Genomic DNA, 17,397 nt, shown 5'->3' with positions numbered 1-17,397 from the left:
GCACCGATACCGAGCGGTGAAATCAGCCGGGTCGGAGCTAACCAGCGAATCCACATCATTGACCGCCAAACCCCGGAGTGGAATTTTGACCCTACCAACCCGGATTTCCCCACCTCTGCAAATCGGAGCGTCTGCCCCGACTTCCTGTCCCCATTTTGTAAAGAAATGTAATAAACTGACCGATAATAATTATTCAAGCCATATTACAAAGGGTAATATTACATATGACATTACATTACAACGCGCGAGCAGTAGGTCCAACCTTTAATTTCGGCAGCAAGCGCGGACCTAGTGTGCTGTTCTCACGTGGCTCTGGTGTTGTCCCCGGTTGGAATCCACATGTTTTATCCACCACAATAAAGTCAACCGTTTGATTCGACCGCTGGCAGGGGGCCAACCGCCGGTGCCGGGAGATTGGAGATGGTGGCCAGTGGTTTGTGGCAGAGGGCTGTCAGTTAAGGAGCCTTGACAACAGAAGCGCCTGCTCTGAAGGGAACCTTCTATAACAAGGATCAGACGGCGACAGGCAAGACAGGCGGAAGTTTCCCGCAAGTTCCACCTGATTCCGCGAGCCCGATCGAGCCGCCGGGGAGGTCCGGCGCCGGTGGACCACTGGCTCCGCACTGCGTCCAAAGGGCTGATTTCAGGGCTGCGTCGCCTTGCGCTACTCCGACTCTCCTCCTTCGTACCGAGACTTTACACCACTTTCATGAGGGACTTACTTTTTTTCTATGAAAAATCAACAATATCGCACAAGGTCTTTAATGAAAAAGGGAAGCGAGAGGCCTTGGAACTGAACTCCTCGAAAAGAAAAGAACCAGAAAAACTCACAGAGACCCGAGCTACATTTCATTATCTTGTCAAACGCCGCAGATATTCACATTTCGATATACAACATATATATATATATATATATATATATATATATATATATATATATATATATATATATATCTTCTTTTTTTTTTTCGTTCTTCAACAGCTTTCTTGCCGACTAGAGAACAAGGCAAAAAAAGAAAGATGCTACTGTTGACTTTTCCTCTCCGCTGCCAAACTGGCGTTCGATTTTGGATTTGGCTCTTCTGAAGCGGCGGTTTCGCGACAAAAAAAGGAGGAGGTCCCGGAAGGAAAAAAGGGAAAAAAAGAAATAAAAGTTGGGGCGAAGTGGTGAGCAGAGATTTTTAGGCAACAATTTGGAAATCGCCGGTACAATGTACCCCCCCACCCCCCCAAGATGAATTATATAAATTGTTTCTAATTTATATATATTTATATTCTCGCCTATTTTTTTTTTTTTTATACTCTCACTTTCAGTCACTAAGCATGACAACAATTTTAATCATAGCACATTTCATCTAACGCCAAAAAAACAGCAAAAACAAAACAAAGTTATCTTTGCACTAAACAACATTCAAATAAAACATGGCACAGGACAAATTTCTCCTTGTGTTTTCCTTAAATGTCCGTCCTTGAAATATCAAATCCTCTTCTCAAAGTTCTCGTCCTTTTTTTCATTTTTTTTTTTTTTTAACATTAAAATGGAAAACTTTTTTTTTTCAACTCTTCATTGTTGAAAAACCAAGTTTAAATTCATAGATCTATATATATATATATCTATATATATATATATATATTCATATATCCTCTCTTTTGATTTAGCTTTGTCGTAAGTTGTGCAAATTCAGCAGTAACACAAGTGGCACAGCACTGGGGAGAGTAGGCAGTTGAGGAGAAACAAAAACAAACTACGACGTGGAGCGGCACAGTACGTAGAGTCAAAGTATTCAGACGCCGGGTCGGAAAATGGTCAGAATGCGGCGCAGCTGTCACAGCCGGGGGGGGGGGGGGGGGGGAGGACGGCGGACTCGACGGATGAGCGGGCGGCGCCAGTGTTTTCAACCCAGGAGCGAGCGTGGAGTCCTCCCTCCGTGGCTCCTCCCCCCTCTCTGTCCGTCCGCCCCGGCGGTCCGGGCCGCGGCCGGCGGCCCGGACCGCGGCCGGCAGCTGCCGTTTCGTGCCGTCGCTGCAGTATCACAGCTTTAAACGTGGCGCACTTCATCTGGAGAACCCGCCGGTCGGTGCGGCTGACCCGCGGCTCTTTGCGCTGCGGGGCTGTCCCGAAAAAGGGTCGAAGAACGGCGCTCACGGGGGGGGGGGGGTTCCGCGGACGGAGCGGTTGTACGCGTGGGGCGGGGCTGGAAAGAAAAAAAAAAAAAAAAAAAAGGAAAGTTTCTCCTGAGGTCCGTGAAACAAATGCGGCTGAGGGGTGCGCTTGGTTTGGTTGGACGAAGGCTGGTTTTTGTGGCTCAGAAAACGTCAATCCAGCCGCAGCTCAGATCGACTCGCCAAGGACGTCTCGTCTCTCCAGTGTGCTGCCGCGTGCTTGTGTCCTTGCGGGTTTTCAAGGTTCAAGGGTGGGGGGGGGGGGTTTCCGAGGGGCGGGCGGTGGTTTGGGGTGGGCCGGGCGGGTCGTGGGTCGTAGGTCATCACATCACTGGGGGTGTTGGGGGGGGGGGGGGGGGGGGCGTGTCGGGGTGGCTAGACTTCACCCAGCCGGACGTGTGGGGGGGGGGCTGGCTCTCGGCTTCGGCCTCAGCTGGCCAGAGCCATGGTGTCTATGACCTGCTCCAGTTTGCTGCGTAGCCTCTGCCGGCGAGACTGGTCGTCCTTCTGCAGCGCCGACAGGATCTGAGGAGAGGGAAGAGGTGAGAAGGGTGAAAGGCGGACGGCAGGAGACGGTGTTTGGAGACAGCCGCCGATCCCTCGCACCCGCCGCCGACTGCCTCGTTTGAGGAAAGATTTGAAAGCATGCTGCGTCCGCACCTCGCAGTTCTCCGTTAAAATGTCCGCTGCAGGAATTCTACCAGAAGACGTTTTTAATGTGTCTACGTGTGGACAGTAAGCGGGACGTCCTGGAAAATGACTTGTTGGGGGAATGGAGAGTCAACGCAAAGCATGAACAGCTGCTGAAGACGACGGATGTACCTGTAGATGAAGTCATCTGATGCCTCCCTAAACAAAACAGAATACTTCCTATAGAGTGTCCTAGAGGAAAACTATTGGATCATAGTGAAAATCCAATAGGACAACAATAGTATTCCTCTAAGAATACTAATAGTTAAATAAAATAGAATGTGAATACTAATAGAATACTAACAGTTCAATAGTATTCCTGTAGAATTCAACGCCACTGACACCTTTCCTATAGAAATACTATTGGATCATACAGGGAGTTTGTATAGGATTCCTATAAGATTCCTTTAGGAATCGTCCCAAAATATAATAGAAATCCAAAAGGATCCTTGATGATATTTTCCATAGAATCTTTCCATAAGAATTCCAGAGGATCCTGCAGGATTTATAAAGCATCGCCTCGGAGGAGTTACCTCTAATCATAATGATGGAGGTGGAGGAGGAGGAGATAGGGAAGGGAAGCGTGCTCCGGCCTGGGGAGTGGCTGGTGCGGTAGTGGAGATGGAGGGGTGGGGTAGACACCCGGAAGTCTACCCGCCCTCTCTGCCCCTCCCCACCCACCCACTCCACCCCACCCACCCCAGTCATTATGCTCCATAGCCTTGTCCGAGGGTCGACGGGGCGTCGGTGGGATGCCAGCAGATTGGGGAGGGGGTCGAGTGGGAACGGAGTATAATGGCATGTTAATGGGCACGGGCGCCCTGTACGTGCGCTCTATCTGCGCTCTACGTGCGCTCTACGTGCGCTCTACATAGCGGTGTGTATGGGAGTCAATGACAATGGATGGTAGCGTGTTATTTTCAGTGCGAGAGTGGGTGAGTGGGAGGATCTTTTCATCTTTATTATACTTGTGTGTGCGTGTCTATATGTAATATGCATCTGCCCATGTGGTTTTTTTTTTCGGGGGAGTATATAATTTGTGTGTGTGTGTGTGTCTGTGTGTGTGTGTGTGTGTGTGTGTGTGTGTGTGTGTGTGTGTGTGTGTGTGTGTGTGTGTGTGTCTGTGAGTGTTAAGGTCACAGTATTTTGCGAGGGATGGCAGAGCCTGCAGCTGCCTTCATCTAGATAAGAGGCTGTAATGAAAGGAGAGCGGACCAGCCTAAATGGAGCCAGCTGCACGCGCGCGCACACACACACACACACACACACACACACACACACACACACACACACACACACACACACACACACACACACACACAGAAGATTCGGTGCGATGGAGTAGGGGGTGCGAGGAGGGAGAGAGCTGGTTGTGATGAAGATGAAGGACTAAACCTGTAATGGAGGGAGTCACCGTGACGACCGGAACAAAAACTTGACGTATGAAAGGTTAGGAAGGGAGGGATGAGAAGTGAAGAGACTGGAAGATGTGTAATCCAGGGGTGCGCACGCGTGTGTGTGTGTGTGTGTGTCAGTGTGTGTGTAGGGTCTGGTGTTTGTGAAAAACGCCGCGGCCCTAATTGTGTAGTACAGGCTCTAAATGGCGCCCAACACGAGAATCCATTATCAGTCCATTTTCAATAGGTTAGTCACACACACACACACACACACACACACACACACACACACACACACACACACACACACACACCATTAACAATAATTTGCATCACTCAGTGCGTTCACCTTCGTTGGTCAGCGCCGACGGACTCCTTTGTCACATGACTTAGTGCCCTGATGGAATTTTGACCACTTTACAAACAAGGCCACCCCCAACCCCCTCCACCCCTCCACACCCACCCCCACACACACACACACACACACACACACACACACACACACACACACCCCGAATCTGTACACAAGCACAGTGTTTTAAATTAGCGGCAGCACGATTAGGGAGCGCTCGGAAAGGGTCCGACAGAACAAATGGCGATAAATCTGCTCGGGCTCCATTAGCTTTACAGTGTTCGCAAGCGACGCCTTTAATGTGACTTTTAATAGCGGTAATGGCCAACGAGCCCGGCTGGACGCGAGCCGCTCGGCGGTGTAATTGAATTAAAACAAGCCGATGGTGTGTGAAGACATGCCGCGTGGATGTATTGGAAGAATTGCGATTAAGTAGCGGCTGCGACTGTAAATCGGTGGCGGCAAAGTATAAGCGCTTTTAAGTACAATTTAGAAGCACGACTTCAACATATTCAGATTTCAGAGCAAATGTCAACACTTTTACTCAACAATGACTCATTATTTTCCCTTTAATCAGGAACTGAATTCATCAAACGGCTGATTTAGGATTCATTAGGTGCGTTGGGTACAATGACACCACAGTGTCCAGTTTCATTGTAGATCTGAATAAGAATAGACCATGATATATCCGGGTGCTGGGTACGACAACTACTTTTACTTTACTACCTAATACTTATTTAAGTATTAATTAAGTATATTAACATGAACAGCTTTGCACTAAGTACTTATATATACTTTTGCCCAAGTAGAAATGTCAATGTAGTACTTTCACTGGAGTAATGTGTCAGGGTATTTGTACTTTTACTTAAGTGAAATCCATCCATCTAATCTATGATTTTCTATGTTTTAGGGTAGATAACAACCCTTATCAAGGAGTATTTGTTATGTTTTTTTGTCTGTCTTTAGCTTTTTATTTGTAAGCCTTTATTCTTTTTCTTTTTAAATACGTCCCTTTACATCTCAGGTAAAGCACTTTCATTTGGCCTTGTGTATGAAATGCGCCACACAAAAAAAACGTACCTTGCCTTTATTCCATTACATTCTGTTCTATTAAATCCCCTTTTTTCGGCAAACCTTCGTTCTGAATCTTGCGTATCTAAACCCGTCTTTGTATTTGATACCCCAGAAATAGACTCCTGGAGATTACATAATCTACCCTCAAAGCTCGGTCTCCTTTATATGAAAAAAATTAATATTCGACAACCCGAAAGCAATTCACGCCGCTGGTTTCCTCGTCGCGCTCACCTCGTCCTTGTACTTGACGATGTAGGAGTAGATCTCGTGCAGCGCCGACATGCTGTTGAACTGGCTGAGGTGCAGGCGCGACTGCTCGGCCAGGTAGGCACTCATGTCCTGGTCGCTGATGGCCGGCATGCGGGAGATGTCCGAGTAGTACCTGTGGAGTTCACACGCCGGGTTAGGTCAGGTTTGGGCGTTAGGTCGGGTTTGGGCGTTTGACGGGCGGCCCGGTATCTCTTTGGAGCGGCCTGTTCTCTTTTTATCGTCGGGCTTATTCCCTCTGACAGCTGGTTGCGAGGTCGGTACTTCAGAGGTCCGACACAGCGGACATCTATATTTTATGCCTTGAAACCTATCGCGGCCCCCGGCCATCTTGCCAAAGTTATCCCTCCCCTCAGCTTTTCTTTCATTTCTGTAATAAGGCTTTCTCCGTTGGGGATATCCCTTTAACCCGATTAAGGGGTCAGTGTAGCGGCTAAGGGGATGTCCGCCTTTATTACTGCTACTGCGGGTTTCGGCCCATTTCGTCCCAAGGTACATTCTAACTAAATAAGAAAGTACCTTGGGACGAAATGATCCCATAACTAGTATTACTAGTTTAAAAGCTTCCGCCAAGACAAATGAACAGGAACCAGATGATTCTATGAACTCCTATTGTTACAGTTATCTTGGGGTCACTTAGGTACCTTAGGGTTTTCTCTGAGTAGTCTAGGATTTCCTCGAGTTGTGAGGTGGGTTCATCTTGCACACGTAAGTGTCAGGTAAGTATGAAGGCAAGTATTAGGTTCAGAGGTAGGGTTTAGGGTTGAACACCATCAGACTTGTTGTGTATGTTGACTCTAATGCAGAGGGGATTTGACTGATTTTAAATTGCTGAAATGAGCACACAAATATCATGCAAATTATTGTTTGAATCGTTTGACAGCCCTTATTTGCACTAACACTCATGTCAATTGTTGAACCAACATCTGACTAATAGGAAACACGTCTCAAATGCCTCAAGGACTGAAATTAAGATGTGCGACTATTTAATGGCTTTTAAGGCCAAATATTTGTTGCATTTAAGGCATCATGACATGGCACTTTTGAAGGACCTGCAGACACCCTGAATTCAGAGACAGAGCACCCTGATACTGTTTTTACACCAGAAATGTGCATGTCTGGTTACCCGATTTTTAAATGTGGGTAAGCCCACTAAAAATAGGCCATTGGTGCTGTTCCCATTGCCAGAGTGGAGGAGTATGCCTTTCTTTTTTTTTCTGATGTGTCGTGACGTCATGAACGCGGCGGGAAAGGGCGCGTCATGGTTACAGTGTGATCGGGAAAAAATACAGTGGTAGCAGCACGGAGCATCCATGCCCGCACCCGCGCACCACCCAATGCGGTTTCAGAGACCGGCTTGGGGCGGGGCCGGAGTGGGGGAGTGTGGGGGTGCTCCACTCCATACGCTCCGTGCAATCCAAGCATCCACACACTCAAAACGTGTCATGGTCCCGCATGTGGGAAAAAATGTCAATAACTTCTGATTTTGATTTTGGATTCTAGGTCGAAATATGACTTTCACACTCGCTTTCACACTCTGAAGGTGCAAAAGGCTCAGGAAAAGGAAGGCGTTCAGGTGTTCATCGTGTGCCGTTAGAGACAAATGGCCAGTTGTCTTCCCAAACCAGCGTCTCTCATTCAGGAAGTGTACGAGTTTCGAGGCTTCTACGCTTCTTCTCAAACTCGTGTCCCTTAGCCCCAGTCATTTCAGCTCCAGGTTGGATTTAATGGCTGCGATCGATGAGGGCTCTCTTCTTGTTGGTTTTGCTGGACCTGTGTTTCGTACACCATGTGCATGCGGTAATCCATACTTATGAGGGCTGGGGCAGGGGAGCTGATTTTAAAATCAATTTGAGGATTTCAGGGATTATGTCGCACTCATTACAGGTTCCCGGCTATTTTGCTTCAGCCCGGGCCAAGGTACTGGCTTTAAAGATGTCAGTGTCGGGTAAGGTGAAAGGTACCTTCGCCCCGAAGTTCTTTTCCAAACAAAACCAATAACCGACGTTTGCTTTTAAAAGAAAAAACTTCTTACCGCTCCACCCAGTTCTTGTAGTTGGGGATGTCCTTAGCGTAGAGCAGCTTGTTCGAAGGCGAGTCCTTCCCCAGCTTGTGCTCCGACGTCGAACAGGAGTCCATGAAGGTCTGGGCGACCACTGACAGGCAGGCGTCGGTGATGCTGTTCTTGTGGATGTCGAACACGAACTGCGGGTTCTTGATCACGTTGACCCAGAACCTCAGCGGAAGGCTGGAGCGAGGGAGGAAGAACGAGTGCAAATGCGATATATCGTTTGATAGCTCCTGATCAGCTATATCAAGTGGTAAAAGAACAAGAGCACCATAGATGAAGGGTCCCCTCAGCTGTAATCAGCCTGCTGCTCGCAACCAGCTGTTGGCTGCAGACTGAATCGGCGTTTCTCACCGAACACGGTCCATCCTCACTGCAAGGCGGCGCATTTAAACATGTCGCCCTTCTACTCTGATCTCTGCCACACCAAATGCCGCCTCCCACTGCCGCTTCTGGCAAAGCTTTGCCTGCACCGCCACAGCCTCCACCTTTCTCGCTCGGAGCCTGCCACGGCTCAAAGGTTAAACTCTATTGAGGCATTGAACTGCATTTCAGTGTTTCGCTTTGGGCCCACTCTTGTATAGCCACGGGGGTTTTCTGCATTACACTCCCTGCTTAGCTCAGCATGCTGCTTGGCTACTCCAGGGGGCACCTGTAAGAGTGGCGCCGTCGACGCCGAGTATAACTGTAGATCCATTTATTAGTTGCAATACATGGTTGAGCTACGACGAGAGTGCTCCTGACTGAACTGTTATTTTTTTCAAATAAAGGTTGAAAACATAAAGGACGTTCAATTGAGTTTGGCGGAAAATAGGTGTAAGTGCACTGAGCTTGGTGCTTAGCCGCTAAAGTCGTAATTCACAATGGGACGAGTATCGAGTAATGAGTATTGACAAATCATAAGCAATGTGGATACTATGACCAAGCAGGTAGGTAGACAAGTTGTTCGAGATAGGTAGTACCTGGCTGGAACAGAAAATGCCATTAATTTACTGTAGAACATTTAACTATATCTCAAACCAAAAGGACGATGTTACCACGATATCGCCCAGCGATCTCTCTCTCTCTCTGTCTCTCTCTCTCTCTCTCTCCCTCCCTCTCCCTCTCCCTCTCTCCCTCCCTCTCCCTCTTCCTCTCCCTCCCTCCTCCCTCTCACCAGTTGCTCTTCCAGGTGTGCCGCACGTCGTAGTCCGTGATGGAGTGCTTGTCCGCCTGCTCGTCCAGGAAGTCGAACATGTACTTGATGGCCAGCGGCAGCGCGCTGCCCCTGTGCGCCGTGCTGAAGATGGTCTCAAACAGGTCGTCCACGAACTTCTGCAGCGTACCCTGAGGGAAACAAAGGGAATAAAACTAAAGTGTGAGTAGACCCAGAAAAATTTGAGCGAACAAAAACCCCTTGCGGTTCTTCTGCTTATGAGCGTTTTTAACGGCCCTCTGTGTGCCGAGCGTGGGTAATGGACACGGCGCCCGCAGGTCCGTGAACGGGGCTTTGTGATATCGTTCCGAACACAACAACCGGGGAGAGCGGTGTTCAGGAGAGCTTTTACCATATTGTTGCAGCCCTACCCACTTGCCTGGCGCTCTCAGCCAAAGCACTTTTCGAGGGGCCACATGCGCACGCATTTACAGCATGGATAGTCCCCGCCGATGGTCCCGGCGCCGCCAAGCGACGCAGAATCACAAATAGGAACCGATTCAGATGGGGGCCTCGCTCCAATCGCGACCGGGCACAATAATTACATCAAATAAAGATAAATTAATTTCCCTAGCAACAACGGGCTTCTTTTTTTTTTTTTTTTTCTGTGTGTGTCGCTTCTGACTTCTCCATCTGGCAGAATCTATTATGGGGGGGGGGATGTTTAGGGATCAGATGGAATCAGCCATTGTGATATGCAACAGGGAAAGGGAGTCCACACACACACACACACACACACACACACGCACACACACACACACACACACACACACACACACACAAAGCCGAATCAAAGCACTGAGACATAAGGAAGCGTGGACGGACGCGCGAGGGACAAGGACGAGATTGGATTCAGAATTTCATTTTTCTGTCACTGCTGATCTTCAGGACCGTCGCACCTTGCTCTCTGTCTCCCGCCTCACCTCCTGTCGCGCATCCTCAACTCATATCCCGTCCTTTGTCTGGTTGCCCGGTTGCTTTGTTTTGTTTTTTTTATCTTGGCTTGTTTTTTTTTTAGGTTTTTTTATCTCTCGCCGCTGGGAACTGAACAACCTGCAACGCACGTATGGTTCACTCTAAGACTTAGACGGAGGTTGCGAGTCGTACGCGATGGATAGAGAGCGGGAAGATGACGAGACGGGACGATAGAGTGATATGTGTACATCGTATACTGTACAGCAGGGGTTCACAACGTGGGGTGCCAGACCCCCAAAGGGAGCCGCGGCGGGCGTCGCAAGGCCTTGGAGGATTTGAGGTGCATGTTTCCCAACAGTCAATTGGTTCAAAAATCCAATTTAGTAAACCCAGTAAAATCTTTAATAGCATGATATTAATCTATCATTAATTAATTTAATTACGTTTAATTGCAATTTTTTAAACTAATCAAATTCAAATTTTTAAAAAACTGTCTGCGTAACATGAAACCTTTCATGTTCAAAAATTTGCAATTTGATTGTTAGAGAGAGCAGTGGGGTGAGACGGGAAATGGGGGTAGAGAGAGGGAGAGACAGGCAGCGAATGACCGCAGGCGGGTCGAACCCGGGTAGTTTGATTTTTTCGTTAAAAAGGTGTTGAAAAACTGGGTGGTGTAGCGTCTTGTAGACGGCCCCTAACACGCCGTAGCAAACAGCGGCTCCCAGTGCCGCCGCCGCCGTCTTTAAAGCATGCGTCCAAATTGGAAAGGGTTCTAGAGATTGACTCGGGTTTGCTTTCGGGGTTCTCCATAACGGTTGTTTTGGGAGACTGGTGATCTCACTTTCGTGGCCAGCAGCCTGGTCAGGTAGATCTCGGAGACCATCTTGCTGCCCCGGTCGCCCTCTCGCTGGTCCGAGTGGTCGTGGTTCTTCACCAGGTGCCACAGCTTGGTGCCGCTCTCCAGGTCCGGGGTGATCATGGGCGTACGCGAGCGCAGGCTGTCCGGGCTGCTGGCCGTCCTCAGCATGCTCTCTGCAACACACACATGAACACACCCTGATATCATCTCATCGTCTGCAAGTGGGTTTTACCGTTAAGAGAAAACATATTGGCTTGGAATTAGTCGTTGGGTCCAGATTTACAGATATTTAGTCTTTAACCTTTTCTATCCGGGGTGTCGGCAGGTATCAGGTATTTAATACATTTTAAGAAAAATTCCGAAACCTTGACTGTGATGCAGAATAACTCATTTTTGACAAAATTAAATATATGGACAAATGTTGAAATTAAATGAAATGTCGACCACGCTGATGACTATGTTTTTGACGTCTTCTGCAGTGCTTGATATTTTGTACATTTTGTATATATTTGCATATATTGTGTGTTATTACCCTTTCCTATTTCTTATTCTTACTGTTACTTCACTCTCCCACTCGTCGGGATGGAATGAGAAGCAGCATTTCATAATGTGATGCATATGAAAAATAAACCACTTATGTTTCCCGCTTTAGGTACCTTATCTTCTCACACGCTCATCCTACACAGAATGAACGTGAACAAACTTCATATCGAAAAAACCAAACGTTGTGAGAGCCAAAAGAGGAGAAAAAAACACACATTTTTTGGTTAAAATATTTTTTTTTTTTACTACAAGCATGTATTACTATATGGAGTGGTACTGTGTCGCTACTATCTATTCTCTATTAACTAAGTAAGTCAGTGTTCCCCTCTGTCTGTTTCTTTTCTTCTCTCACTACTTCTTCTTCTCACTCCATCGCTTTCTCCCTCTCACCCCCCCTCCTCTCTCTCTCTCTCTCTTTCCCTCTCACCCCCCCCCCTCTCCCTCCCTCTCTCTCTCTCTCTCTCTCTCTCTCTCTCTCTCTTTCCCTCTCTCTCTCTAACCACCCTATTCTTGCATTAAGTCTCATTCTCTGGAAAAGTCGCAGTGGCAATTAGAAGGGAATGTGGGGGATGTTTTTGACCATTTTGTGTCTCGGTGAGGAGTTGGGTGGGGGATTGGAGGGGGGGTTAAATTACGGTTAAGGGGGTATTACCATGAAGAGCGGAAATAGAGAGAGAGAGAGAGAGAGAGAGAGAGAGAGAGAGAGAGAGAGAGAGAGAAGCTTGGCTAGAAACAAACAATGCGGGCAAATGAAAACAGCGGTGATTATGGGTGAGAGTTGGCACAAATGAGGGGGAGAGGGGGTCGGGAGGGGGGGTTAGGGGGTCAGGCAGAGACGGAGGTGGCTCCAAATGGATTCGAGAGACAAAAGGTGAGGAGGGAGGGAGCGAATGGAGACTAATGGGGGAGAGAGTGTGTGTGCGGGGAGGGCTAGGGTTGTTGTCACTGCTTGTGGGCCGCTGAGTGGCTGTAATCCCGAAGCCATCACAGCCACTTTCCCTCCGACAAAGAGTGCACGCATTTAAGCCCCATTCACGCTGAGCACACACACGCACACGCACGCGCACGTGCACGCGCGCGCACACACACACACACACACACACACGCGCACACACACACACACACAACATAAAAACACAGGTAGAGGACTGTCAACTAACACTCACAAACCGACAATCACAAAAATAACAATCCAACGACACACACACACACACACACACACACACACACACACACACACACACACGCACACACACACACACACACACACAGAAAAACACATGTAGAGGACTGTCAACCGACACTCACAAACCGACACACACAGAAATAACAATCCAATGACACACAGACACACAGACACACACACACACACACACTGAACTAGCGTGGCTAGAAAATAGATATTTTGATATTTATGACCTGGCTCAGTATCTGGTTAAATGGCTCATGTCGTCCCCAGGGAATCGTACAGACACATGTGTTTTAATCATTTTAATTTCCATATAAATCTGATTAATGTCCTCGCTACGTAGCTAATCGAGATCCTACTGCAGTGAGGGGACGCACGTCATGATGGTTTCACTGCATTCAGCAACAGCAATGATCAGCTTTTAACTGCGGCGGAGGTTCCCAACCTGGGATGCTAGACCCCCATGGGGGGTCGCCAGAGATTGCAGGGGGAGGTCGGGCCATGGACGATTTGAAGCGTATGTTTCCTAATAATAGTCAAATATTGGATGGTTAGTGTAAGTCAGCCAAATTAGGGCTTCGAAACAATTAAAACAATTCGAGAGATAATAGAACAATTAGAGATTAGAGAACAATTAGAGAACAATTAGGGATTCATCGTATGATATTTAAGTTAATTGCGATTAATAATTTTTAATTGACTCTTTGAGCCTAAGGAAATATTTTTCCATTTAAAAAGCAATGCATTGAGTTATAGCCAGTTACAGCTGTATAATGGTATATACGGTATATTAGTCTAATATAGTCTAATATAAAATGCACAATCCATGACCATATGTCTAATGTGGTGTATGCCTTTAATGCCCTAATAGAATAATCTTTTTCACTCTGTCATGAAAATAGAATCAATTTCGACCAAAATTAACGTCAACCTAATAAATTCATGAAAAAAAGCATTGTGCCTTTCAAATAACTAGTCTTATATTGGTTCAAAAGTCTGTGTCGGTTCAAGCTCAGGCCTCTAATAATTACTCGCCATTAACCTCATGGCAATTGTGTAGTTAATTAGGATTCATCAAAACAGAAATGTTTTTAATTTACGCAGTCCCCCTCCAATTCCTCGGTGGACCCCGGGGGGTGCGGACCCCAGTTTTGGGGGTCTCTCAGGTAAAATAAAAAAAGGTTCCTGTGAAAGAACTTTTCTGTTACGAGACGAATCAGAGGACACGACACCGGCCCTCGAACCCATGAGGGACCCAGAGTCGACGGCGACACTCTCTATCTTCGTCTAACAAGGGTCGTCTCTCTCTCTCTCTCTCTCTCTCTCTCTCTCTCTCTCTCTCTCTCTTAACTTCTATCTCCCTCTCTCTCGTTCCCCCCTCTCTGTCGGCCGAGAATGGAGGCGTCGGCTTTAATGGCCGTCATTTACCAGCTGGTTTGGAAATGGCCGCGGAATAGCCTTGGCTGTGCTGATAGCGCCGGACAAAAAGGATTGCTATTCAGGGGGTAGATGGAGAGAAGGCACAAGAGAATGGAGCCCAATCATGGCGGCCATCACCAAAGGCACACACAAAGAGAAAGACTGAATGGGGGAGCGAGGGTGATCCACAGTACGTGACGAAATGAGAGAGAGAGAGGGAGAGGGAGAGAGCGAGCGAGCGAGCGAGAGAGAGAGCGAGAGAGAGAGAGAGAGAGAGAATGTGTCGGGCGCTGCCTTCAAGCGAGATCAACAGAAGAGAGGGGCATGAATCTGAAGGAAACAAAAAGGGCTGGAGTGGAGGAAAAGAAGGGGGATGAGAGGAGAGGAAGAAAGGAGCCCAGATCACAGACCGGGGGGAGGGGGAGTACCGTATCGGCTGAGGCTCTTGGTGAAGGTGGAGGAGTTGGAGATGTTGTAGGCGGAGTTCTGCTTCGGCACCAGGGCAATCACCGAGCCATCTGTCACCTACGGAGAGAGAAAAAAGAACCCAAATAAAATAAACGACCAAAAAGAACATTTCATCCACCCATCGATCATGCAAGTAAACCCAGACTAATTGGTTCGCTCTTCTGTCCTTGGAGTCTATGAAAGGTGTGACTGTGCTAAATTTCCCCAAGGTATCGATGAAGCCTCTTTGTATTTTATCTTATCTTATCCTAAAAGTGCAATATCAATAAACTGGACTGGACTTGGATCACCTGGTAGTGGGCGAGCGAGTTGAGCCTCTTCCAGTCGTTGTCTATCTTGGTGGTCACGTCCTCGTCCTGGAGAATGATTCTGGCCATGCGGCCCTGACGCCACTCTGCGAAATTAAAGACGGAGAAAGCTCGAGTCGGCGGTAGGTTTACTGATGACCCAGGCAGACAAAAAAATCCATGAAAACTCTCTCTCTCTCTCTCTCTCTCTCTCTCTCTCTCTCTCTCTCTCTCTCTCTCTCTCTCCCGCTCGCTCACCCAGGTCCATGTCGGAGGCCTTGGGCCGCTGGGAGTAGGGGCTGCCCTTGTAGACGGCGTCCAGCAGCTTCTCCTTCACCTGGGTGACGGTGTCGCAGTTGAGGCACTTGACCGTCACCTCCGGCGCGTTCTCGTTCTCCGGGCTCACGCAGTGCAACGTCTGCGTCAGCGGCGGAACAAAAAAAAAACAAAAAAAACAAACAAACAAAAAAAAAGGAGTTAAAGGAGGCCGAGAGAGCCGGGGTGAGCGGCGGCGTGAGGCGCTGGGGGAGGTGGTACAGACCAGCGTCTTGTAGTCGATCTGCTGCCGGATGAGCTTGTCCTCGCTGAGGGAGTAGCGGGCCTCCCCCGTTATGGCGTCGATGGGACCTTTCTCCATCTGCTGCTTCATGGCACAGTACAGCATGAAGAGGGGCTCCCCCGCACACTCCTGGAGGGAGGGAGGGAGGGAGGGAGGGAGGGAGAGAGAGAGAGAGAGCGCGAAAGAGAGAGAGAGAGGGCGAGAGAGCATTGTTATAAGGAATAAGATACATCAGTGGTGGCGTGAATCAAGCTTTATTATAAATTAATACATTTTTTTAATATATGTATTTATAAAAAAATATCTATAATTTCTTTAAAATATTTTATAAAATATGATTCCTCATATGAATAAAAATATTATTTATTATATTAATTTTCTATTTCCTAAACGATTGCTTTACTCAGGATTGCCTTTTAGCATCTCGGTCAAAATTGTTAATTCAATGTCGAGGTTTGGTACCATTGTGGGACTCTCGGCACCACTCTTGCGGCACCGCTGAGAGCCGGCGTTCCCTAAAACGCCCCCAACCACACGCCCGAAAAACCTTTGTCATCGGTAAACAAACGAACGTCCTCACAGACGACACACCGGCCACCTTCTGCGGTTTCCAGTCCCTTTCTTTCCCCCGAGCGCCAAGAAGAACGGGGGAATAACTCACAAACCGTGAGTCATGAGTGAGTCACGCTTTTCTTGTTTTTAAAACGTCAATAAAATATTCCAGTTACGAGCCACGCTCCGCAGATCTGGATCCGTTTTTTTTTTTTTGTTTTTTTTGTAATTCGATTTTTGTTTTTCCTCTCCCTGCATCCAGGAGGGGGGATGAAACTGCGTGAAGCATTTAAGTTATGCAGAAAGAGGAGTTCTGAATTACTCCAAAACAGTCGGTGTCCAGGGGGCTTTTTTTGTGGGGGGGGTGGTGAACACACACACACACACACACACACACACACACACACACACACACAAATAACTTTCCTCACCATTTAAAGAGCAGAATAGTAACAACCTCATGTCTCCACAATGGATTCAATGCATTTAAATTTTTGATCAATCTTTCAAATTATCATAACTTTGTAAAACACGAGTATTTTCAATCCGGAATGTACTCTGGATGATCATTCATTGACAATTAATTCTTTATTTATCATGTGGGTGGGGAGGTGAATTTGTCGCCTTCTCGTACTTTATTCCATTTTTTCTGGGATTTGGGCCGAGAGCGGCGCGGCGTCACGCTGACGACTCCCGTCCCTTCCTCCCTTCCTGAAGCCCCCGAGAACCAAGGACACTCTGAGGACCGAGCCGCCGGGATGAACGTCTCCCTCCCTCCCTCCCTCCCTCCCTCCCTCTCGAGTCCGTTGGCTCTCTTGAGTGACCAGACGTCGGGTGTTACCATAATGTTTCTCTCTGGTGCCGCTCGCCCATCGACGGGCGTCATTAGCGCCCGCCGCGGCGCGGAGCGCGTCGAGTCCGTCGAGAGGGTGCGTCCGCACTCCAGTCCCGAGAGGTTGAGCATCGACCGCCTCGGGGAGACACTTCAGATGGTCTGCGAGCGTGAGTGTGTGTGCGTGCGTGTGTGTGTGTGTGTGTATGTATGTGTGTGTGTGTGTGTGCGTTTGTGCGTGTGTATGCATGTGTGTGTGTGTGTGTGTGTGTGTGTGTGTATGTATGTGTGTGTGTGTGTGTTCCAGGACAGATATGGCGGCGATTACAGCCTCTCTTCAAGGACACGTTCACCCCGTTTAGCCACGTCGTCTCCGCTCCAAAGCAGATGCAAACGGCTCATATATCCGCCGCAGAGGTCTTATTTTTTTTTGTCGTCTCTTCCGGTTCTTCTCTCCATTCCTCGCTCTTTCAGAGGGTTTTGTCCAACTCGTCCGGACCAGGCCAAACCCCCGCGCCCCTTCTGCGCCAACTTCCTAAGGACATCGTCCTCGTGGCCTCTTCTCCAT

General features: G+C 48.1%; 1 protein-coding gene across 1 annotated transcript in view; it reads right to left on the bottom strand.

Annotated features, from left to right (window-relative positions):
• Positions 1–2,592: 2,592 nt before the first annotated feature.
• Positions 2,593–17,397, bottom strand: part of LOC307240707 (plexin-A1-like) — a gene marked incomplete at both ends in the record, with an annotated part of 204,601 nt that continues 189,796 nt past the window's right edge. Inside the window, 9 exons of the mRNA XM_080014554.1 lie at positions 2,593–2,688; positions 5,908–6,058; positions 7,979–8,191; positions 9,168–9,337; positions 10,963–11,153; positions 14,560–14,656; positions 14,890–14,993; positions 15,145–15,304; positions 15,428–15,574. Of these exons, the coding sequence (XP_079870680.1) occupies positions 2,593–2,688; positions 5,908–6,058; positions 7,979–8,191; positions 9,168–9,337; positions 10,963–11,153; positions 14,560–14,656; positions 14,890–14,993; positions 15,145–15,304; positions 15,428–15,574 (1,329 nt within the window). The remainder of the gene's footprint in view (positions 2,689–5,907; positions 6,059–7,978; positions 8,192–9,167; positions 9,338–10,962; positions 11,154–14,559; positions 14,657–14,889; positions 14,994–15,144; positions 15,305–15,427; positions 15,575–17,397) is intronic.

The sequence above is a fragment of the Zeus faber genome (assembly GCF_960531495.2).
Source record: "Zeus faber genome assembly, chromosome: 15".
Taxonomy (NCBI): domain Eukaryota; kingdom Metazoa; phylum Chordata; class Actinopteri; order Zeiformes; family Zeidae; genus Zeus; species Zeus faber.
This window is presented reverse-complemented; position numbering and strand designations above follow the sequence as displayed.